The 20,904-nt window shown below is 35.6% G+C and overlaps 2 protein-coding genes and 1 pseudogene across 2 annotated transcripts; 2 read left to right on the plus strand and 1 right to left on the minus strand.

The window, feature by feature from the left end:
* Nucleotides 1–181: 181 nt before the first annotated feature.
* On the minus strand, nt 182–3,758 carry LOC140769349 (uncharacterized). The gene is made up of 2 exons (XM_073110028.1): nt 3,578–3,758; nt 182–2,331 (listed from the first exon to the last, which is right to left on the minus strand). Exon 2 carries the CDS (start codon nt 2,283–2,285, stop codon nt 1,854–1,856), a length of 432 nt encoding a protein of 143 aa, XP_072966129.1. The 5' UTR covers nt 2,286–2,331; nt 3,578–3,758; the 3' UTR covers nt 182–1,853.
* Nucleotides 3,759–6,240: 2,482 nt separating this feature from the next.
* On the plus strand, nt 6,241–7,177 carry LOC140774359 (uncharacterized). The gene is made up of 2 exons (XM_073117327.1): nt 6,241–6,485; nt 6,573–7,177. Exons 1-2 carry the CDS (start codon nt 6,324–6,326, stop codon nt 7,128–7,130), a joined length of 720 nt encoding a protein of 239 aa, XP_072973428.1. The 5' UTR covers nt 6,241–6,323; the 3' UTR covers nt 7,131–7,177.
* An 11,101-nt stretch (nt 7,178–18,278) lies between these two features.
* On the plus strand, nt 18,279–20,033 carry LOC140772966 (zinc finger BED domain-containing protein RICESLEEPER 2-like; annotated as a pseudogene).
* The last annotated feature ends 871 nt before the right edge of the window (nt 20,034–20,904 follow it).

A 20,904-nucleotide genomic window follows, 5' to 3' on the forward strand; every position in this document is an offset into this window, starting at 1 on the left:
TAACTGGTATTTGATAAAAACTTGAACAAAACCACATAATATATATCTATACCACACCCTAATAGGAGCAATATAGAAAACATATTATACTTAAACAATTAACTGGATTATCTATATAATCAGTTCTAGGTGCACTGTCAAAGCACAAAGCAGATCACACAGTATTCTTCAGTGACAGGACTGGTAAGAATATCACTATATTGACCATCATACAGTTAAATATAAAACAATCAAGATATTGAAAACAAGGATCAAGTGGAAGAGGATCTGTCTACAGACCTTTCAAGCAAAAACATAAAAAAAATGTGGAATAGGATTGCACATCACATTTTATATTACAAAATGGCTATACATAAGCAATCCAAAAGTGAATTATATCATTGAAAGGCCCCAACAAATGAACTCAAGATTCTTCCCATAATGGCAAAGCAAATTGAAAGGTAGTTAGCTCTCTGCAACTATAACACCATGGGCAAGAAGGCATCCTTGGCAATAGATTAACACTGGAGCGTGTTGCGAGGCATCAACTAGCAGCCACGGTAACAGGCATTCCACCGTGAATTATATGATCATGGAATACTTACAGCAGACTTCAATCTTACTATTAGGAAGTATCTACAAAGCTTGCTGCTGGATATTCATACTACTAACTTGAGCCGGGTTGATGGCTAAATTATAGACCACATACAAGAGTTGCAACTTGCAGCACTTGCATAATGTTCAAGACATCAGGCTACAACAGGCAAAGCGCCACACTCAGCTGCTCTTGAATGTTTGTTGTGTGAAGCTCTAACAAGTTAAGAGAGGATATGCCATACCTGCAAAGAACAGAAGATAATGTAAGAATCCTCATGCCAATAGGAACTAGTCAAAGTAGGATTTGTTAGCTCTGAAGAGTTGTGTTGCCTGAAAGATCCTGCAAAATAACTTGGTAAGTTCACAGGACAACATCAACTGTAAAGACTGAAGAAAATTATAATTTAGAAATATGTTGCAGATATGTTAATAGGGAACCGATGGAACAGTTCAACTGCAAAGAATGAAGAGAAATTAGAAAGGTTTTGCAGACAAATAGAGGGAATTAAAAGAACAAATCAACCAATACAAACATAAACCAAACCTTCACTGGCTTCCATCAAAACCATCTCAAAGTATAGTGCAGTAGATACACATAGTTTAGAGATATTGGAACATAAGCAGGATTAAGTATTAAATAGGAACAGCATAGACACTCAATACAGAATTATCAGGCAATTTAAGCACTGATATAATTACAAATAATTATGTGAAGAAGAGAAGTGCAATAATACAAATGAATATCAGAGTTCAGCAAACTACTTTACAATATGGGAATGAATACAAATAAATACAGATGAAATAAAAATAAAGAGAAGCTGCAGAAGAAAAATGCAATAATACAAATAGAGGGTTCAGCAAATTACTTTACAATATAGGAATGAATAGAAATAGTACAATTAAGATGAAATGAAAATAAAGAGAAGCTGCAAAGAAGTTACACATCACATACTACAATATTCCCAAGTTGGCCAACACAACTAACCCTAGAACCTTAGTAGATTCCTATTGAGCGCTATAGTCAAATTTAGAGCCAAAATATATATTCTCAGAAAATTTCATGTAAATTTCCTCTTAAGGCAGATGGGAATGTCAATACGTAGCTTACCATAATTTTAAAGTCTAAAATTAGTTCAAAGTTACAAAGTACCATTAGCATAGATATACTCCAAATGGAGCTATAAAAAGGATTCAAGTCTCATCGTGGTATGAAAGTTCTCAGTTTCCATCAAATGACAGAAATTATAAAAAAAGGGTAAATGCGGAACTGATGAGCTCTAACTCATATCCATTCCATCTCCAACTTGACTGCAGATTGGAGCAACTGCACTAAAAGACCTCTCGAAAGGAGAGGGATGCAGCTGAGCATTGCGTCTACGCTTACATGCGCAGTCATCAGGTATTTCCAGATCAAGCTTCCTCCGAACTCCTCTCACAGCTTGCTCTTCCACTGGTGAAAGAGGGAAGATCTGTCCACTCACTCTGCAAAGGGAGCTATGGTTATCGTACACAATTCTCTGATCACAAGTTTTATCACAGATATGTGTAATTCCTGTTAGCCTGCAGCGATACATGTTTCCGAACACATGTTCATTTTGGCATCTTACGTCACATTTGTGACTTGGGATCAGCCCATCACGGTTGAGAATACTGGATAAATAAATGACATTGCTCGGCTCAGCAATCATAGATTTGCCATATACCTCCATTGCTTGGATTGAGGTATGGTATCAATTAGCAAAGAAAGCGTCCTTTCTGCAGTCCAACAGAAAAAATAAGAATAAGACAACAAGAAAGAAAGGATTGTTCAATATCTCAAATTGAATGCAACCAAAGCTAATGGATTCACTCTTCAGTTCTCAAATCTTATCAAACTGCTGCATGCCCAAACCTGACATAGAACATACAATAGAGGGGAAGAGCACTTCTGTGGAATGGTACTAATGCTTCAAGCAGGGAAATAGAAGGATAACAGAGAAAGAAAATGGGGAGAGAGAGAGAGAGGAGAGAGAGAGAGAGAGAGAGAGAGAGAGATCACAAAAGTAGACAGCAAGAAACTGCAAGAAACCATCATTCTCAACAAATTTCCATCCATACATTGACCCAGTGCATAACTGAACTTTCCAATCCCTCACCCTTTCTCTAGCTATCTAATGCTGAACTCAGAATCTGAATGTAGAATAAAGAGACAATATCAATCTGAAACATTTTGCCACCACTGCACAAAGTCTAGGTGTAATATAGATCATAAATTTGAGAAATAGATAGTAAGCAACAAAGAATTGGGCTATCTGTGCATCTTCCTTGTGTCAAGGACATATAAACTGGATTTCACAATAGATTCAACAGCCATAGCCACCTGATGTTTCACAAAACGACTACTTAAGTGAGTCAAAGTTCTCCGAGCAACCTCTAATTGCCCTCTAAATTTAGCCATTCCCAGACAGGTAGTACCGCAGCAGTGTAAAATGGCAAAATAGACCTATTCAGAGCATTCTGATGAGTGGAGGATATTTTCTACTGAAATTAGTACCCTGCTATAGTGGGCAACTGACGAATTTATGAAGTAATCTCTTTAATATGTCCTACCACAACCACATCCGTTAATTGGCCTCCCAAATTTTGATAAGCATCCAAAAGAGGGATGAAAAAAATGCTCCTTTTTCTCCCTTTTCTTTCCTATTCTTTACACCCAAAACGTCGCGAAAGGCTCTTCCTTCTTTGGTCATGATACAACTACGTCGCAATCCAGAGCATGGTTAGTCTTTCGATCTAGCTAATCGAACCCTAACGACTCTCCAATCAAATAAACAGACTGAGACTATTAACACCAAAATCTGTACCAATTTCTAGTCAAAAGTCCACCTAAACAATCTCTTTTTCATATCACCACACAAATTGACAATAGAATTAGAAACAAAAAGATACCCAAATCCTTCCAGAGTGGGAGAAAAAAAAAACCTAACCCTAGTCTCCAAATAGGGGGAAAACGGGTACTTACATGCAAAAGAAAACCAGCAGGGGATCCGAAGGAAATCCAAAAAGGGGGGAAATTGAACACAAGACGACGAAGAGCCTTCTCTCCTCTTCTCTCCCCCTCTTCCTCCAAAATCGCAAGCTCCTCACTCTCCTCACTCTTCGCCGCGTGCTAAGCCAAAACGCGAGCTCCTAGCTCGAACTGGACGCCGATTTATAGGCCCAGACGGAGACCGACGAAATGAAACGCAAATGAAACCGCGGGGTGAATTTGGCAAAGGAAAAAAAGGGACAAAAACAATTCCGTCGTCTCATCTGGTCTTATCCGAACACGCAACAGCTCTGATAGCCGTTGTCGCCCTCGACACGTAGACACAAAGGTGGGATCCATTTCTCGTTTGCTGATTGCTGTTCTAGCGAACTCGGAGGAATGGGGTTGACGATTTTGCCGTGAGGTGAGGGACGTTAGCACGTGACGTATTAAGTTGCGAATTCGGAGGAGAGGCGGTGGGGCCCGCCCCAACCGCTCCATGTCGATCTCGCTTGAGTTGCAAGGCATACGTGCCGTTCTGCGCGGCCGGACGATCGTGATCAAACGGCTAGTGTTGAGCTAAGTTTAAACTGGGTTGGTTAATTTGACTATTCTTGGTCAAAATTGAACTCTCTGAGCCCAAACCCAGCCTAATCTCCCCGGAGTTGAGGATTGGGTTCGGCCAGCTTGAACTCTAGGTGGTAATTGGATGGGTCTAGGCTAAGGCAAGCCAATTAGGAATAATTCTTTGGGTGTTATAAACCACACAACTAATGCCAGTAGTTAATTAAAGGGGTTGAAATATCAAACATAAACATGTCCTAACTTATTAAATGAGTTACACAGATTATTAAAGCCATTGAATGGTTAATCACATAATGTGCACATTATAAATGGATTGTCACAATACTTAAACAAATTAATTTTGAGTTAAATTGTCAAAAGAGCTAACATGAATATAATCTATTTAATAATCAAATTAGGTGGGTCGATACCGATTATGCTAAATCCAAATCCCCCCTAATAGAGGCTTCTGGCTTAATTAAGAGAATGGCTTAATTAAGAGAAGCTTGGATGAGGTGTCACATAAGCAAAAAAAAAAAGGACTTAAGATTTAAATGAGTAAAATATTTTATGTATTTTAAATAATAAAATAAATTTGATAAATAGAATAGTGATTTTATAATTTATATTTAAAAGATGGGCTTAGCATTTTTTTTTAAAATTTTTGAGAATAGTGGAGATGAGAGCGGAAAAGGAGTTAAAATAATTTTCTAAATATTTGCTAAGGAAAATATAAGTCAGAGAGCAGCTGAGAAAGGAATATGCCAAGCAAAGGAGAGCAACAAGTAGAAAGGAAAGGACTAACAGCACCCGATGGGTGCAGCTCGCTCCAAGATAGGTAAAGATCAATGTAGATGGAGCCTATTCGGAAGGAGACCATCAAAGTGGATCAAGGATTGTGCTCAAAACAGCAGACAGTGCCTTGCTATCTACAGCATAGAAGCCAATTGGAGGTGAAGACACGAGGCCTCAAACTTGGCCTACGGATCGCGGTGGGGTATAGCAAGGTTAAAGTTGAGTCCGACTCGCTCAAATTAGTCAGAGTTTTGAACGCTGAGGTTAGTTGCCCTTAGATTATTAACGGATTAGTTACCGAGGGTAAAACCATCAAATTTTGCATGTGCTGAAAAAAAGTAATCGTGCGACTAACTGAGCAACCAAGCAGGATAAAAATGTATTACAGCCTATTTTTGTGGGGTCGTGTGACTCTATCCCCCATACCTATATAACCTAATATGTAATGATGCCTTGACCTTTTTGAGGAGATAGGCCATGCTTAATCAAGCTTAATCTTCAAGAAAGAAAAAAATAATAATAACATATGTCGGTGGCTATATGAGCCTCCCTCCTAAAGACCCTAAAATCTACTTTTGTTCACAGTAGGTGATTCGTGGAACAACCTTCAAGATGGCATTCCTTGATTGACGGCGGATGCGAGGTCAGACCTAGCATTATTCTATTTGAGTGCTTAACGATATAACATCCAAAATTATACGTATACTTCCCTACCAAACTAACACACGACTAGGTGAGTCAATGGAAAACCCTGTAATAAATTATTACAGGAATAAAACAAACGGAGCACAACTTGAAGACAAGGACTAATGCAAATGCGATAGGAATAGGATGGGCCCAAAGTTTTAATTTCTTTTATTTATTGCCATCTGCCCAGAAAAGTAAGTAAAATCCAATGCACACCAGCACTAGGGACATCTTTTTTTTATTCCATACTATTTTAACACTCTTTCTTTCTCCTACGTGCTATGTGGTGATAGAGAAACCTAAAAATAATGCAAATAGCTTGAACCGACTATGAGAGTAAAATAATACTAAATCAAGAAAAGAAAAAAGTCAGCACTAGGCTTGCGTTTTACTTTCCTAGTAATTAACTATTCCAAGTATGACTTCTTTATGCGAATATAAAAATAAGCGTTTGTTTAAACTTTTAGAATAATTAGTGAGATGACACGTACAAAGATATCGTCATGGCTATTGCCATCCTAATCCGAACTCTTTGACCTTATCTTGATATAAGAGTTTATTTTCTTTGTGCAAAGCTACATCCTAACGACTCTTTCTATACTATAAAATATCACATATATCTTAAGCTCCTCAATCACCATGCATAGCAATTAGCTAGATAGCAACCTAAGAACTCGTTCTCCTGCTTGTGATCATGAAGAAAGAAGATCTAGACTTCATCTTGGTCCCTAGTGGCCTACTTATCATGGTGTTTTACCACGTCTGGCTCGTCTACCGCATCCTCCGCCACCCGGCGAAGACCGTCATCGGCATCAACGCCATGAACCGGCGGATTTGGGTTCAAACCATAATGGAGGTCAGCTCTCTAGATCTAAATTTCCCTAGAAATTTTCACACAGAGTTAGTTACAAACTCGATCCTATGTCTATTGCGATGATGACAGGACACGGCGAAGAATGGCATCTTGGCAGTCCAAACCCTGCGGAACAACATAATGGCATCAACCCTACTAGCCTCCACCGCCATCATGCTGACTTCGTTGATCGCCGCGCTCATGACGGCCAGCATCACCGGAAGCTCCCAAGTTCTCCGAGGGTCGAGCATCGTCTTCGGGGACCGGAGCGACCTCGGCCTCTCCATCAAGTTCTTCGCCATCTTGGTCTGCTTCATACTCGCCTTCCTCCTCAACGTGCAATCCGTTCGGTACTACAGCCACGCGAGCATCCTCATCACCGTTCCTATCAAGAGGCAACGCATCGCGCCGGAGTTCGCGGCGGAGTACGTCTCTCGGGCTTTGAACAAAGGGAGCTACTTCTGGTCGCTTGGCCTCCATGCCTTCTATATCTCTCTCCCTTTGTTCTTATGGGTTTTTGGGCCCATTCCTATGATCTTATGCTCCTTGATCCTCGTCTGTTTGCTTTACTTCCTCGATGTGTACTCGGATTATGATATGAAAGATGAGGATAAGAAAGAGGAGAATGGTAGTTTTGTGGGTGTTTGACCAGCTGCAGTACGATCTGCAATCTAATTCAACTCTCGTTGAATTGATTAGGGATTAGAATACTGTGTGCATGATAGATTAATAAGTATGAATTGAATACGCCTCTGTGAAGTCATGTAATGCGTAATCATTGGTCATGTATTTTTAACTTGTAATATTGGAAAAACAAGTCTTTTTCAACTATTCATTTACGTTGAATGTCCTAGCTAGCTAGGGTTATTTGCATGAAATATCAAAATAATTTTCCATCTCACTTATGTTTTTAGAATTAATTGCACTTTAACCCCCTTGTATGGATTAGCCCAATTTCGTAAAACTCTCTTGTCTTAGTTCGGACTTAAGTACGGTAGTTATTTTTCTAATTATATTTGATCAAATTAAATGTCAAATTTAAAGATTTTTAATTAAAGATAAAGTTCTAGAGAATTTAATAAGATTTTAATACATTATATCAAGTAAATTTTAGATGATAAAAAATTTATATATCTGGTGTCGTATGTTTGTAATATAAAATTTGATCGGTATTATTTTAAATATATCAAAATATTTTCAAATCCTTGACAACTTTATTTTTAATGAGAATTTTCAAATTTGACATATAATTTAGTCAAATATGATAAGAAAAATATAAGCATTGTACTTTAATCCAAGTCTACATAGGGTTACTGCTATTAAAATTACATGGCAATTTTATAATTTTTTAAGAATTATATACTTTTTTTTTTAAATAGTAGAAACTTATGGCGTTACAATTAAACCATAGATTATTACTAAGAAGAATTAAATTCTCAATCTCTAGAAAGTTTAATGCCCTATAATAGTTTAATACCCAACTTCTGTATAAAATTCTTTAAATGGCTTAGATAACCATTCTTTTGTTAAACAAATTAAACATGGATTGGGAGAGAACTTCATAATGTTTGATAAGAATGAATTTGGATAAGAAGGAGAGGAGTACGGGAGAAGGAGATAGATAATTTGTTTTAGGATAATAACTACCTTTTATTCAAGTCATTCCGACTAGATATATAGCCCTACAAACATAACAATAAAGTTAGAAAATAGAAAAATGTTGAAGAATAGGAAATAGCAACTATCGCTACTACTCATGCTGAAGGCCAGCACAGTTTTAAGCTTATTCAATTAACAAATTTGACTAATTCTTGTTTAACCTATTCTTCTCCATCTTGCCTATCATTTCATGCATGCATACTGGCATGTATCATTTCATGTGGGAATAGTGGCATGTATAAATGTTGTAGTGATTAAAAAAATAAAAAAATCCAACTAAAGTTTGATGATTGGTTGACCTTTAAATGAAATCTAAAGTTGTTTTGCTTCTCTGTTTATTGATTGCAGGATTGTTTTTCTGGATCGACTTTACTTGTTGGTCATAATGAGTAAAATAAGTTGCCCAAATGAAATTTTGATTAAGTCTAATTGTTTACATTCACCTTATCTACATTTCCCTTACATATATTTAAATTCCTTACTAGAGGTTTTGAAATTTATCTTTTAACCAATATAAGTACTTTTCCAATGGTCTTGTTGGCGCTCATCAGATTGTGACATATTTCGCAGCCAAGAGATTATTTTGAACTATACTTTTGTGGATATACATATCTATCATACTTATAATTCTTGGTCCAACTTGTGTTAGAGGATAAGGGGCCAAATTTATGGTGACATTGATATATGGTCCAATATGGGGTGTATCGTAATCCCTTGACTTAATGACAGCATAAGGGGCTAATTTTAATCTGTTTGGTTCTTATCTGATGCCTATTTAGTTGAAAGATCCGTTTCCAAGTAAGATCCAATTCATATCTAGTACATATTAGTATTTGTTTAATATTTAATAGGCATCCGATTTGTTTTTGCATCTGTTTAAGATCCGATCAATCTAGAAACTTTTTATATCCATTTAGTTAGGATATAATTTTAAATTTTACTATCCGCTCAATATCTGTATCTGAATCTATATCCAGAGCAAAGATATAGCTTCGAATGTGATTTGAGCACTATTTGTTTACTCCTAGCACTATCATTAGGTCTTCATCATTTTAACGGAGCATTTTTCTTACTTTACTAGCAGCATCTTCACTTTGAATAACTTTTATTATATAAACCCTGCTTTCATACTCGCTATGAAAGATTTTATTATTCCTCTCAAGCTTGATACTCTATCTCATATGTTTGTTGAGCATCTCCAACTATTAGCCCTATATTTGGAACCCAGACTCTAAATATAGAGCTTCCAAATATAGAGCTAAGAGTCTAGTGCACTCTAATGCACTATATTTAGTATTTAGTTATATAAAAAAAATATATTTCTATATTATATTTAAATTAATTAATAGGTCTCGTTAACATTGTATTGTTAATAAAAAAATATGGTTAAAACCTCATCACGATCTTTAAAATAAGATCAATATTCAATAATTTTAAAAGTAATTCTAAATAGATAATTTTAAAAAATTAAAAGAAATATACTTCTTTTAAATTAATGAAAAAATGTTTTTAAATATTTTTTATTTGATGTGAAAAAACCACCTAAACACACGTATGTATCTAAATCCTACGCAATGATATCACTCGTTTGCTTAAGTAAAAGTCGAAAGAAATATTGAAAATGAAAGTAGAGATGAACGCCAAGATTTTAACGTGGAAAAACCTAAACGAAAAAAAACTACGGATCAAAACTCGGATCAAACCAATCACTAAAATAGTAGCAGTTACAAAACTGACTCACAAGACAAATCTTCGATCCTCACGACTTTGTTCTTTTCAGTATTGCTTGCTAGAACCCACGATTCACTGCTTCTTGTGATTGATATCCAACCTTAGTAACCCTCAAGATTGATCTTTCGTCTAGATAGCCCTTAAGACGAAAGATTAAGCTTTATAGAAGAATAAGACCTTGTTAGTTGAAGAATCGATGTAGCCTTAAGAAGTCTCTTTCAAAATTGCTTAATTCAACACCACAAGAGTTAGGGCATCACAATACTTAAATATCATCTTTAAGATAGAGCCAAATCCAAGTCTAATCCGTACTCACGAAAGTCCAAAAATTGCAAACTTCTTAGGTTCGTTCGAACGCGGCCCGAGTGCATTCGAACGGCCTGACTTAATCTCAGGTGCGTTCGAATGGCCATGATTGCGTTCAAACATGCGCATAAACAACACTTTCTGTCTGTGCGAACGCTTGCATCCACGTTCGAACGTGCTTGTGAATGCGGTGTTTTTGTCTATGCGAACAAATATACCCGCGTTCGAACGCACTTGTGAACGCGGTGTTTTTGTCTGTGCAAATGCATATACCTGTATTCTAACGTGCTCGTGAACACGGTGTTTTTGTCTGTGCGAACGCATATACCCGTGTTCGAACGCGCTTGTGAACACTACTCTCTGTCTGTGTGACGCCCTGTGAATGCAGTGTGAACTCGTAACCTTTTCACCATTAATCTTGCAATCCATCAAAACAAATACTTTCTAGACTTGTATAAAAACTAATGTATAAAAACACTTAGAATATTTTGTACACAATTGTCAACGATAAAAACCTAACAATCTTCCCATTTGGCAATTTGTGACAAAACATCTAGATTACAAGTTATTACAAAGAATCCTAAATGAGCATTCAACAAGTCTAGAAGATTTAGCACTTCAATCCCTGCAAATAAAAAAATATACTAATCTAAGATCAAGTGAAAATAACTTGAAGTGAAAAACAATTCAAATACAAGTTATCAAGCAAACATAAGATTTCAAGCAAACACAAGTTCACAAGTAAACACAAGTTCACAAGTTCTCAAGCAAACATAAGTTCTCAACCAGTAAACGCCCCCTACACTAGTAAACTCCTCCCCCTACACCAGTAAACTCCTCCTAAAACTCCTAATAAACTCACTCCGATCACATCTAACTCTCCCCCTTTTGAAACAACTTTCCAAAGACTAAGAACTAGGAGGAAATTGACGATGAAAAATCGACAACACGGAGTCGAGCATGGTCCCCTAACGAGCTTGCTCAGCCCGTAAATCATTCACGGCCAAATGTAAGTCCTGCACCTAAGTGCTAAGCTGATCAAACCTGTCAAAGAACTGTGGTAACTCCCCTCAGGGTGATATGAATCATCGTTAGAACTATCAGTAGAACTATTGCGGTGTGATGGACGTCCAACGGCGGAAGAGGAGGTCGGCTGTAAGGAGACAGTTGATCATGAGCTAGACTCCTCTTAATTGTTATTTGATCCAATGATTTTTGTGTAGTAAGAGAAGCTTCTGTGGCATCCACTCTCACCCCACTCCGAGTGCACAGTTTGGTAATAAAAATACCAAACGGCAAACCTTCACGAGGGGCTTCTTTCTTTGCAGCCGTCAAAATAGAATCGTATATTATGACAGCCAAATCAATAGAAATCCCTGACAGCATCACATGAAGGAGGAAGTCCTGATCCTGACTGATACTTGAATGTCGAGTTTTGGGAGTGATGGTGTAGAGAGAAATAAGGTGTGACATGCAATTACATCAGAGTCCAAGTATACAGAAACCCCACGTACGGTGGACCGTATACAACGTACCAAAACAGTGGCATTGCTAAAAAACTCCCGGACAACCTCTACATATGCTGTCCCATCCATCCGACATACTGACAGCCATCCTCGCTTAGTAAATATCTGCTCTATCCCTAAGGCACAAAAATCAGAAATGACAATTGGCCTTTCACAGATAATCGGATGAGTGACAAAATTTTGTTTGTATTTCCCTGTAGTAGTGGATGAAAAAAACTTGGGAGCCGAAGTTAGGGAGGAAGGCGGCCTTGGCCTCTTAGAAACTGCAGCTTTTTTAGGCATTCTAGAGAGAGAAAAAAGGCACAAAATTCAACACATGCCCAAAGCATACAAAAAAATAATAAGAAAACCAAAAAATCGTAGAAACCATGAAAGCCCTAAGTGAAATCCATCTTCCACTAGAAAAAGCAAATGTGACACGTTCAATCGCTCAAGAAACAGTAAAATATAAACTCTAACGTGATCAAAACTCGAAAACGCATGAAATCAACCAAGATCAAGAGGCTAAAATGAATAAAAATAAGAAATTTGATGGACGATCATACCTCGCAAAAAGTGAAGAAAAACTTGAAGTTTCGGTCGAAAGACTCTAGATCCGGAGGAGAACAACCCTTTAAAAGGGTTTGAAGTGAAAAATTTGATGAAAAATGTAGAGATCTTGAAGATTTGGGAGAGAGGAAATGAAGGGTTTCTAGGGTTTGGAAGATGGAAGATGAAAACCCTTAGGTTCCGACGCAATATTTAAAGAACCTCCAAGTGCGTTTGAACGCACCAGTCCGCGCGTTCGAACTCAAAAATTTGCGTTCAAACGCCATTTTTTTTAAATTAGTAAAAACTCAAAAAAAATCTTTTTGGAGATGCAATTCTAAAAATTCAAAATACATTCAAGACATAGAATATGACAATCAAATGAAATAAATCATACACAGATCAATCAGATCATCAAGAGCATATTATAATCAATTCTAATGCAACACTCAAATTTAAATTAATCTTAATTGATCATAACAATATATTTATACAAGTTGAGTATAGATAACATGAAACAATCTTCTTAAACAAACTTTCCTATTTAAACAATGATGCAACACAGTAATCAAACCGACTTAGTATTTAAATTTGCACTTTTCGACTTATTCTCCATAACATGACAGGAATTTTTCCTGTAATTTGTTTTACTGAAACCATATAGGTGCAATGATAGCTTTTACACATGAGTAAATAGCCATTTTCTTATAGTACATATCAAACAATGTGCAAGTAGATATTCACATATATCATTCATTTTTGAATTTGTAAACAATGTACTAAATCAAACTGGACTCTAAACAAGATGGCTTTCACACTAACTCATTGTAACCCTTTTCATTAATCTTTTATGAACACACTGTTGATGACTAAGCATGATGTTAAACTGTGCAAATCAAAATCAATAGTGAGCTATTTAAAAAAATATTTCATGATGTCATACTCACTCAAGAATATACATATGTTATGAGTACATTAAATTTAGTTTAATTAATATAGAAGTTGAGAGAGTGAATAAATAAGAAATGAAACAATATACTACAAGATGACAAAATTGACTATAATAACTCATAATCAAGAAAAAAAAACCATATTTATATGTCAAGAAATTTTTTTTTTGAATCTAGAAGTGCATCAATTTTTTTTATAAAATAATAAAACTCTCGACAAATCTGAAATTAAAACCAAAGAGAAAATTTCAGAGTAAAAGAAAACCTAAAAAAAATAAAATTAAATTAAAAAAACTCACAAACCAAAACACAAATAGAAAAAATCAGTCCAAAGCACAAATCCCTAAAGAAGTACGAAGATACTCAAATCTCTGTATATCCAAAGGATTTGTAAACAAATCTCCCAACTGTTTCTCCGTCTAAACATATTCCAGTGCTATTATTTTGTCTTCAACTAACTTGCGTATAAAAATAATGTCGGATATCAATATGTTTTGTATACGAGTATTGAACATGATTTTTTGATTTATTAATAGCACTCATGTTGTCACAATAAAACACCATAGTATCTTGTTCAATGCCATAATCCTTGACCATCTGTTTCACCCATAATAACTGAGAACAACTACTCCCTACTGCAATGTACTCGACTTCCGCAGTAAATAAAGATATCGAGTTTTGTTTCTTACTGTGCCAAGCAACCAGATTGTTTCCAACATAAAAACATCCACCTGATATACTTTTTCTGTCATCATATGAACCTGCCCAATCAGAATTCGTGTATCTCGATATGATAGCACTCGAGTCATAAGTAAACCAGATACTTAAATCAACTGTGCCACTGATATATTTTATGATACGTTTTACAACAAACAAATATGCCTCCTTAGGTTCAGACTGAAACTTAGCACGCACACCAACGCTAAATGCAATATCTGGTCTACTAGCAGTTAAGTACAAAAGACTACCAATCATGCTCCTATATAGTGTTTGATCAACACTTTTTCCTGAAATATTTTTACCTAGTTTGGTAGTTGTACTCATAGGAGTTCTAGCATGTTTTACATTTTCTAAACCGAATTTAGACACAAGATCCTTAGCATACTTGGTTTGAGCGATAAAAATCCCTCTCTCCAATTGAGTAATTTGAAGTCCCAGAAAGAACTTCAACTCACCCATCATGCTCATATCAAAATGACTGTGCATGAGATCTGCAAACTCCTCAGCTAAAAATTGACTCGTTACCCCGAAGATAATATCATCCACATATATTTATGCCACAACTAAACTCTTGTTCTCACGTCTAATGAACAATGTCTTATCCACTCCCCCTCAACTTCTCATATCAAGCTCTTGGAGCTTGTTTTAGCTCGTAAAGAGCCTTTTTCAATTTAAAAACATGAGAAGAAAATTTATGATATTCGAAACCCTTAGGTTGTTCCACATAAACATCTTCATTCAGGATACCTTTCAAGATCCATTTGAAATAATTTAAATTTTAAATAACAAGTAATGGCAAGCAGTATACGAATAGAGTCTAATCTAGCAACAAGAGCAAATGTCTCATCAAAATCTATACCTTCAACCTGAGTGTATCCCTGTGCTACTAGTCTGGCTTTATTTCGAACTATATTGCCATGTTCATCACTTTTATTTTTATATATCCATTTTGTTCCAATTACGTTCATATTCTTAGGTCTAGGAACAAATACCAAACATCATTCCTAGAAAATTGCTCTAATTCCTCATGCATAGCATTCACCCAAGAATTGTCTAACAATGCTTCCTTCATATTTTTAGGTTCAAAAGAAGATGTATAACAAGTAAATGATACCTCACTTTGGATATGTTGTCTTATCTTCATTGGTTCATTCACGTCTCCAATCACTTGCAATTGTGGATGATTTAGTTTCACTCTAGCAGATGGTTCTAGTACGTTGCAGTCATCTTTGTTCATTTCAACCTTGTCCTCGTCCTGTTTATCAATTTTCAGATCAAGCTCCTTTCCAATGTCTTTGTCATGTGTACTTGCAGGAACAAGAATAGGAGTAGCTTCAGTTATATCAACAGTCGATTCATCTATAATAACATTAGCTGATTCCATAGCAGTAAAAGTGTAAAGATTGAATACACTGTAGGCTCTGCTATTATTAGAGTACCTTAAGAAAATGCACTCACAACTCCTAATGTCAAATTTTGTTAAATGTTCTCGATCACGCAAGATATAGTATTTGCTACCAAATACTCGAAAATATTTAACACTAGGTTTCTTACCTTTCTAGATTTCATATGCAATCATTTTTGTACCTGGTCTTAGATAAACACGATTTATCACATGTACCGCTGTATTGACCGCCTCAGCCCAAAACCTTTGAGGAACCTTTTTAGTGTGAAGCATAACCCTAGCCATTTCTTGCACAACTCGGTTCTTTCTTTTCATAATCCCGTTCTGTTGTGGAGTTATCAGGGGTGTCAAGCTTGTCGAGCAACTCGGGCTCGGCTCGGGCTCGGCTTGAATGGAGCTCGAGTTCGGCTCGGCTCGGTCAGAGCTGAGCCGAGCCCGAGCTGCTGAAAGAGGCTCGAAATCAATATCGAGCTAAGCCTGAGCTGAAGCCGGCTCGCTCAGGCTCGGCTCGATCGGCTCGGTATAAAAGTAAATTATAAAACCCAAATCCCCAAATCTAAGTTCTCACATTCCTTCTCCAAAACGCATGCCGCATCATCCTCCTCCCGTGACAGTGTTCTCCTGTAAGCTCCGCCTCACCTTCCTTCTCCAAGCCGTCGCCGCCGCATCGTCGCCTCACCTTTCTTCTCTAAGCCGCCGCGTCATCCTCCTCCATCAGCTGGCAAGAGGTATCCTCTACCATCCTCCTCCAATATCTTGTGCCAAAAGACTTCAATTTAATTCCTAAAATTTATCTTTAGACCCTAAATAGGTTCAAAGATTGTTTTGGGGTATATTGAGGTCATATAGTAGTCATATAGTGCATTTCCAGTTAGCTAGACGAAGGATGTAATTTTTATGGCAATGCAGAATAAAATTATGATGTATGATCGGAAAGGTAGGGTTTAGATGGAGGTTTATGTGAAAGGAAACTTGGCATACCCCTTGTGGTTCTCGGCATTAGCTTTTAGAAGCTCGCTTTTCCCTTGCCATCAGATTGCTGGGTTTCCTTGGTAATTTACTGGATTATTGTTTGGTCTCCTTTCGTGAGTATAGGCATGTGGAATTGGTGCTGTTGGCAGATTGGCGTCGTGTAAATAATTATGTTAAAATATTCTAATAGGTTCCAGTGCTCCAGTTGGTAAGCGGCTAGTTGTAGTGAATATGCCTCTTCAAGTTCTTTGGAGATGACCTGCACCTAGCCATCATATAAAAGATATTCTTCTATAAGCTCTTTGATAACTTTGCAAACTACACTGCATTTTCTGCATGCACCATGATGAAGCTTTGTAATTTTCATGCCCCGTAATGAATCAATACTAGATACACCACCTTTTTAGAGAATTATCATGTGACATACATAATAGATTTATGATTCTCTACTTCTGCTCATCTTTTTAGGATGCATCTCTAAGCTACAGAGCCAGGTTCTTAAGATATTCATACTAGAATCGTAGGCTGAAAGGATTCTGAAAACCAGAATTAAGTATTATTTTTGTTTGCTCAAATTTATTTTAGTGAGCTCCAAAAAGGAAACAGATGCTTGATTTTTAGCTGTGATGATTCTTTACATTAGTCCTGCATGATGCCAGGAGAAATAATTAGCATGATCATAGGCTTTGACAAAGTCCCGTTTCTCTGCTCTTCAGGATGACAACTTACGATGATGAGATTTTCTTCATACTATGGTAGTTTAATTTATTCATATAGTTGTGCCATGCCCTACAGCTTCAAAAAGAAAATGTTATCATATTTGATAACAGTATCGAAGATCTAATTTTGAGCTCAGTGGGCAGAAATATGTTAAGCAAAGTCAGCCTATTGGAAGGAAATGTGTTGAAATGCATATTTTTTACAAGTTGCTATAATTCAAATGCATACATTCGACTGTTGGATATTTAAATTTTATTGACATCCTGTTTTATAATAAAAAATTACATGGGAGCTACATATTTTGCTGCTCATTAGCATATGCCTTCAGTTTTAGTAGCTAAAAAGATGCATCTTTTGATTGCACATAATTCAATGGTTTTATCTTGATAAATTATGGTAACCTGTTGTGGCTTCTTTCATAAGATTGCAAAAGTTTATTGACTTTGCTTTCTTATGTTCACTTGGTTTGGCATAGTTTATATTGCTTGGCATTTTGGTTTCCAGAAATCACGGGTCACTTGTTAGATGGTGATGAATTGCCCCTTGATTAAAAGTAATCAAGGGTCACCCCACCACATAGCGCTTAGACGACACTACTAAGGCGGTCTAACTTTAAATATATAAAATTTAACAGTAATCCCTCTACCAAAGATAAACCAAATGAAACTAGGTTTCTAGATTATATCTTATTGTTCTTTTGAATTCTTAGATTTGATATCATCTTTTGGACAAAAAGTATGTCCTTGTAGATGATTTGATATGCTGTTTCCCTTGGCGATTAACTGTATCTATGATATCTATTTTTGTTTTTACTAATTAAGTATTATAAAAATTTAAGTAGTATTTCTGTTTTTGTTTTTTATTTTTTTATGTAGATGTTAGAGTCAGTAACTAAGAATCTTTCGATGCTGTTAGTGAAAATGAACCTATTGAAATTGATATTGGTGAAGAGGATAATGAAACTAACAAGGAAGAAGAAAGTAATAGTCAAATGAAAGGGAGAAGAAGAACTTCTGATGTATGGTTGTATGTCAAGCGGGTTAAGGTGAAAGAAAATGGAGAAGAGGTAGAAAAGTATCGATGTAATAATTGCCCGTCATTATTTAATGTTCCTAAGCAAGGCACAATTTCACACATAAAAATACATGTGAAATTTTGCACTGGTTTGGTAGGCAAAGGACAAAAAAAAGTTCCTTTTGCTTCTGCATCTAGTGTTATTGGGACTTTAACTATAGAAGAAAATTATCTCAAAATTATTTCATTAGGATACAACCAAAATATGGTAAGAGAAATAATAGCAAAAATGATGATGGTACATGAGTATCTTTTTAATATGGTTGAGCATACATGGTTCAATATTCTTCTGAAGGTTCTTAATCCACGTTATGAATGGATTTCTAGAAACACAATGAGAAGTGATGTTATGAAAGTATATGAATCTGCAAAAGAAGTGAAATTGCTTTTGAAAGAAACTAATAGAATTAGTTTGACTTCAGATTTATAGACCTCAAATCAAAATATTGGGTATATGTCTTTAACTGCTCATTTTGTTGATTCTGATTGGACTTTACAAAAACGCATTATCAACTTTTGTCAATTGGAACCTCCACACACTGGAGTTGTTATTTCATATGCTATTATTGATTGTTTAATTGCTTGGGGAATAGAGGATAAAGTATCAACTATTACCTTAGACAATGCCTCCGCCAATGATGTTGCTGCTAAGACTATTATGAATAACTTTCAAGTTAGAGATAAATTGTGCTTCAAGGGGTTTATTTTTCATGTTAGATGTTGTGCTCACATTTTAAATCTAGTTGTTCAAGATGGGATTCATGTCATTCAAGATGTCATTGAAAATATCAGATGCAGTATTACTTACTTAAAAAAGAGTCCTTCGCGTATGTATAAGTTTGGTGAAATTGCAAGACAACTCTCTGTTCCTACTTCTAAGGGTTTAGCTTTGGTTGTTGCAACTCGTTGGAATTCTACATATGTTATGTTAGAGCATGCTTTTGTGTATCAAAAATTTTTTAAACAATATACAACGAGAGATGTAAATTACAAATGGCTACCTTTAGACGATGATTGGTTTAAAGCTACAAAAGTCTGTGAATTTTTAAAATAAATTTATGATGTTACTCAAATTATATCGGGAAGTTCATATCCTACTGCAAATCTATTTTTGATTGATTTATGGAAAGTGAAAGAAGCTTTAAACAAAGGATGTGAAAGTGAATTCTACTTTTTGAAGGATATGGTTATAGAAATGAGAAAAAAATTTGATAAGTATTGGGAAGAATGTGATATGTTATTGGCAGTGGCAGCAGTATTAGATCCCCGATACAAAATGAAGCTTATTAACTTTTGTTTTCCAAAAATATATTGCTTTGCAGAAGCTCAAATAAACATGCAAATGGTCCACTGAGTATTGTATACTATTTTTGAATCATACGAACTTGAGAATGCATCAGGTGAAAATAATGGAATGAATGATAGATCTCAACTTGATAAGAGTGATGACTTAATTGGTGCTAAAGGATCAGAAGGTCAAGCAGAGTTTAAAAAAATTTTGAAATCAACAAATGCAGTTGAATCTCTGAAATCTAAATTAGAAATATACTTAGAGGTGCAGACTACAAGTTTGATTGACAAGTTTGATGCTCTAGAATGGTGGAGACTAAACATGTTGAAATTTCCTATTCTTTCCAAGATGGCTCGAGATATCCTTTCGGTTCCTATTACCACTGTTGCATCCGAATCAGCTTTTAGCGCCGGCGGTAGAGTTCTAAATGATTTTCGAAGCTCTTTGTCTTCCGAGACAGTGGATGCTTTAATATGTGGAGGAAATTGGATTAGAGAATTATCAAAAAAACAAATCAGCTCCTCTAGGATATGTGTACTATACTTCTCATAATAAATTTTTCTCATTTTATGCTTTTATAAACTATTACTAACTTTTTTTTTATAATCTTATTTTCTTTAGGTATCGGCGATGGATAATGTGTTTGTGAGGATTCCAAATATAGTTTAATCTTTAGGTATCATATATTGTATGTCTTTTCTATTTGTATAGCATTTTCATTTGCATAGATGATAGAAGAGGTAAGGATATATTAAAAAGTATTATTTGACTTAATTGGTATGCCATGATCAACCATTAGGCTAAACTAAGATCTTTTCCTTTTATATGTTCAGTGATCATGGCATACCAATTAACAACTGAATTTTCTAAATTTCCCTATCATTGTTTGTTTATACTAGTTGCAATGATGTTTAAGCTGCAATTAACTTATTTCCTTTTTTTTTTGTAGTTATAGGATGAAGCTTCTTTTTAGTGTTGAGACTTCAGGGTGCCAAATAAATTTAGTTGTAATATTTGGTAAGATATAAGTTAAGTACTTTATATTGTAATATTTAGCAAGTGATAGACTTATGATTTGGATGTCATGTCAAAATTTAGATTTGTTCTGAGGCAAATTTTAATGAATTACCATATGTTAATATTTTGCAATTGGTGTGATAATTTGGTTGGCTAAAGTTTTGTATAATTTAAGTTAAATTCATTTGGTTGGCTTTTGTTATATTTACTAGTAAAATTTTTGAAATTGGTGTGATTGCTTTGAGCCAAATTTTGATGAATGGTACTATGTTAATATTTTGCAATTGTTATGATAATTTGGTTGGCTTTAGTAAGGTTTTGTATAATTTAAGTTCATTTGGTTGGCTTTTATTATATTTACCGGTAAAAGTTTTGAAATGGGTGTGGTTGCTAATCACTGATTAATTTTAAATTTTATAGTCAATTTGGTTGGCTTTTATGTAAATTTTATTTACAGATAAAATTTGTTATTCAATTTCAACTTTTTTTTCACTTTAAATATGTTGTGGCGAGCCGAGCCTGA

Source organism: Typha angustifolia, chromosome 2 (genome assembly GCF_048772165.1).
Source record: "Typha angustifolia cultivar Huaian chromosome 2, ASM4877216v1, whole genome shotgun sequence".
Classification (NCBI taxonomy): domain Eukaryota; kingdom Viridiplantae; phylum Streptophyta; class Magnoliopsida; order Poales; family Typhaceae; genus Typha; species Typha angustifolia.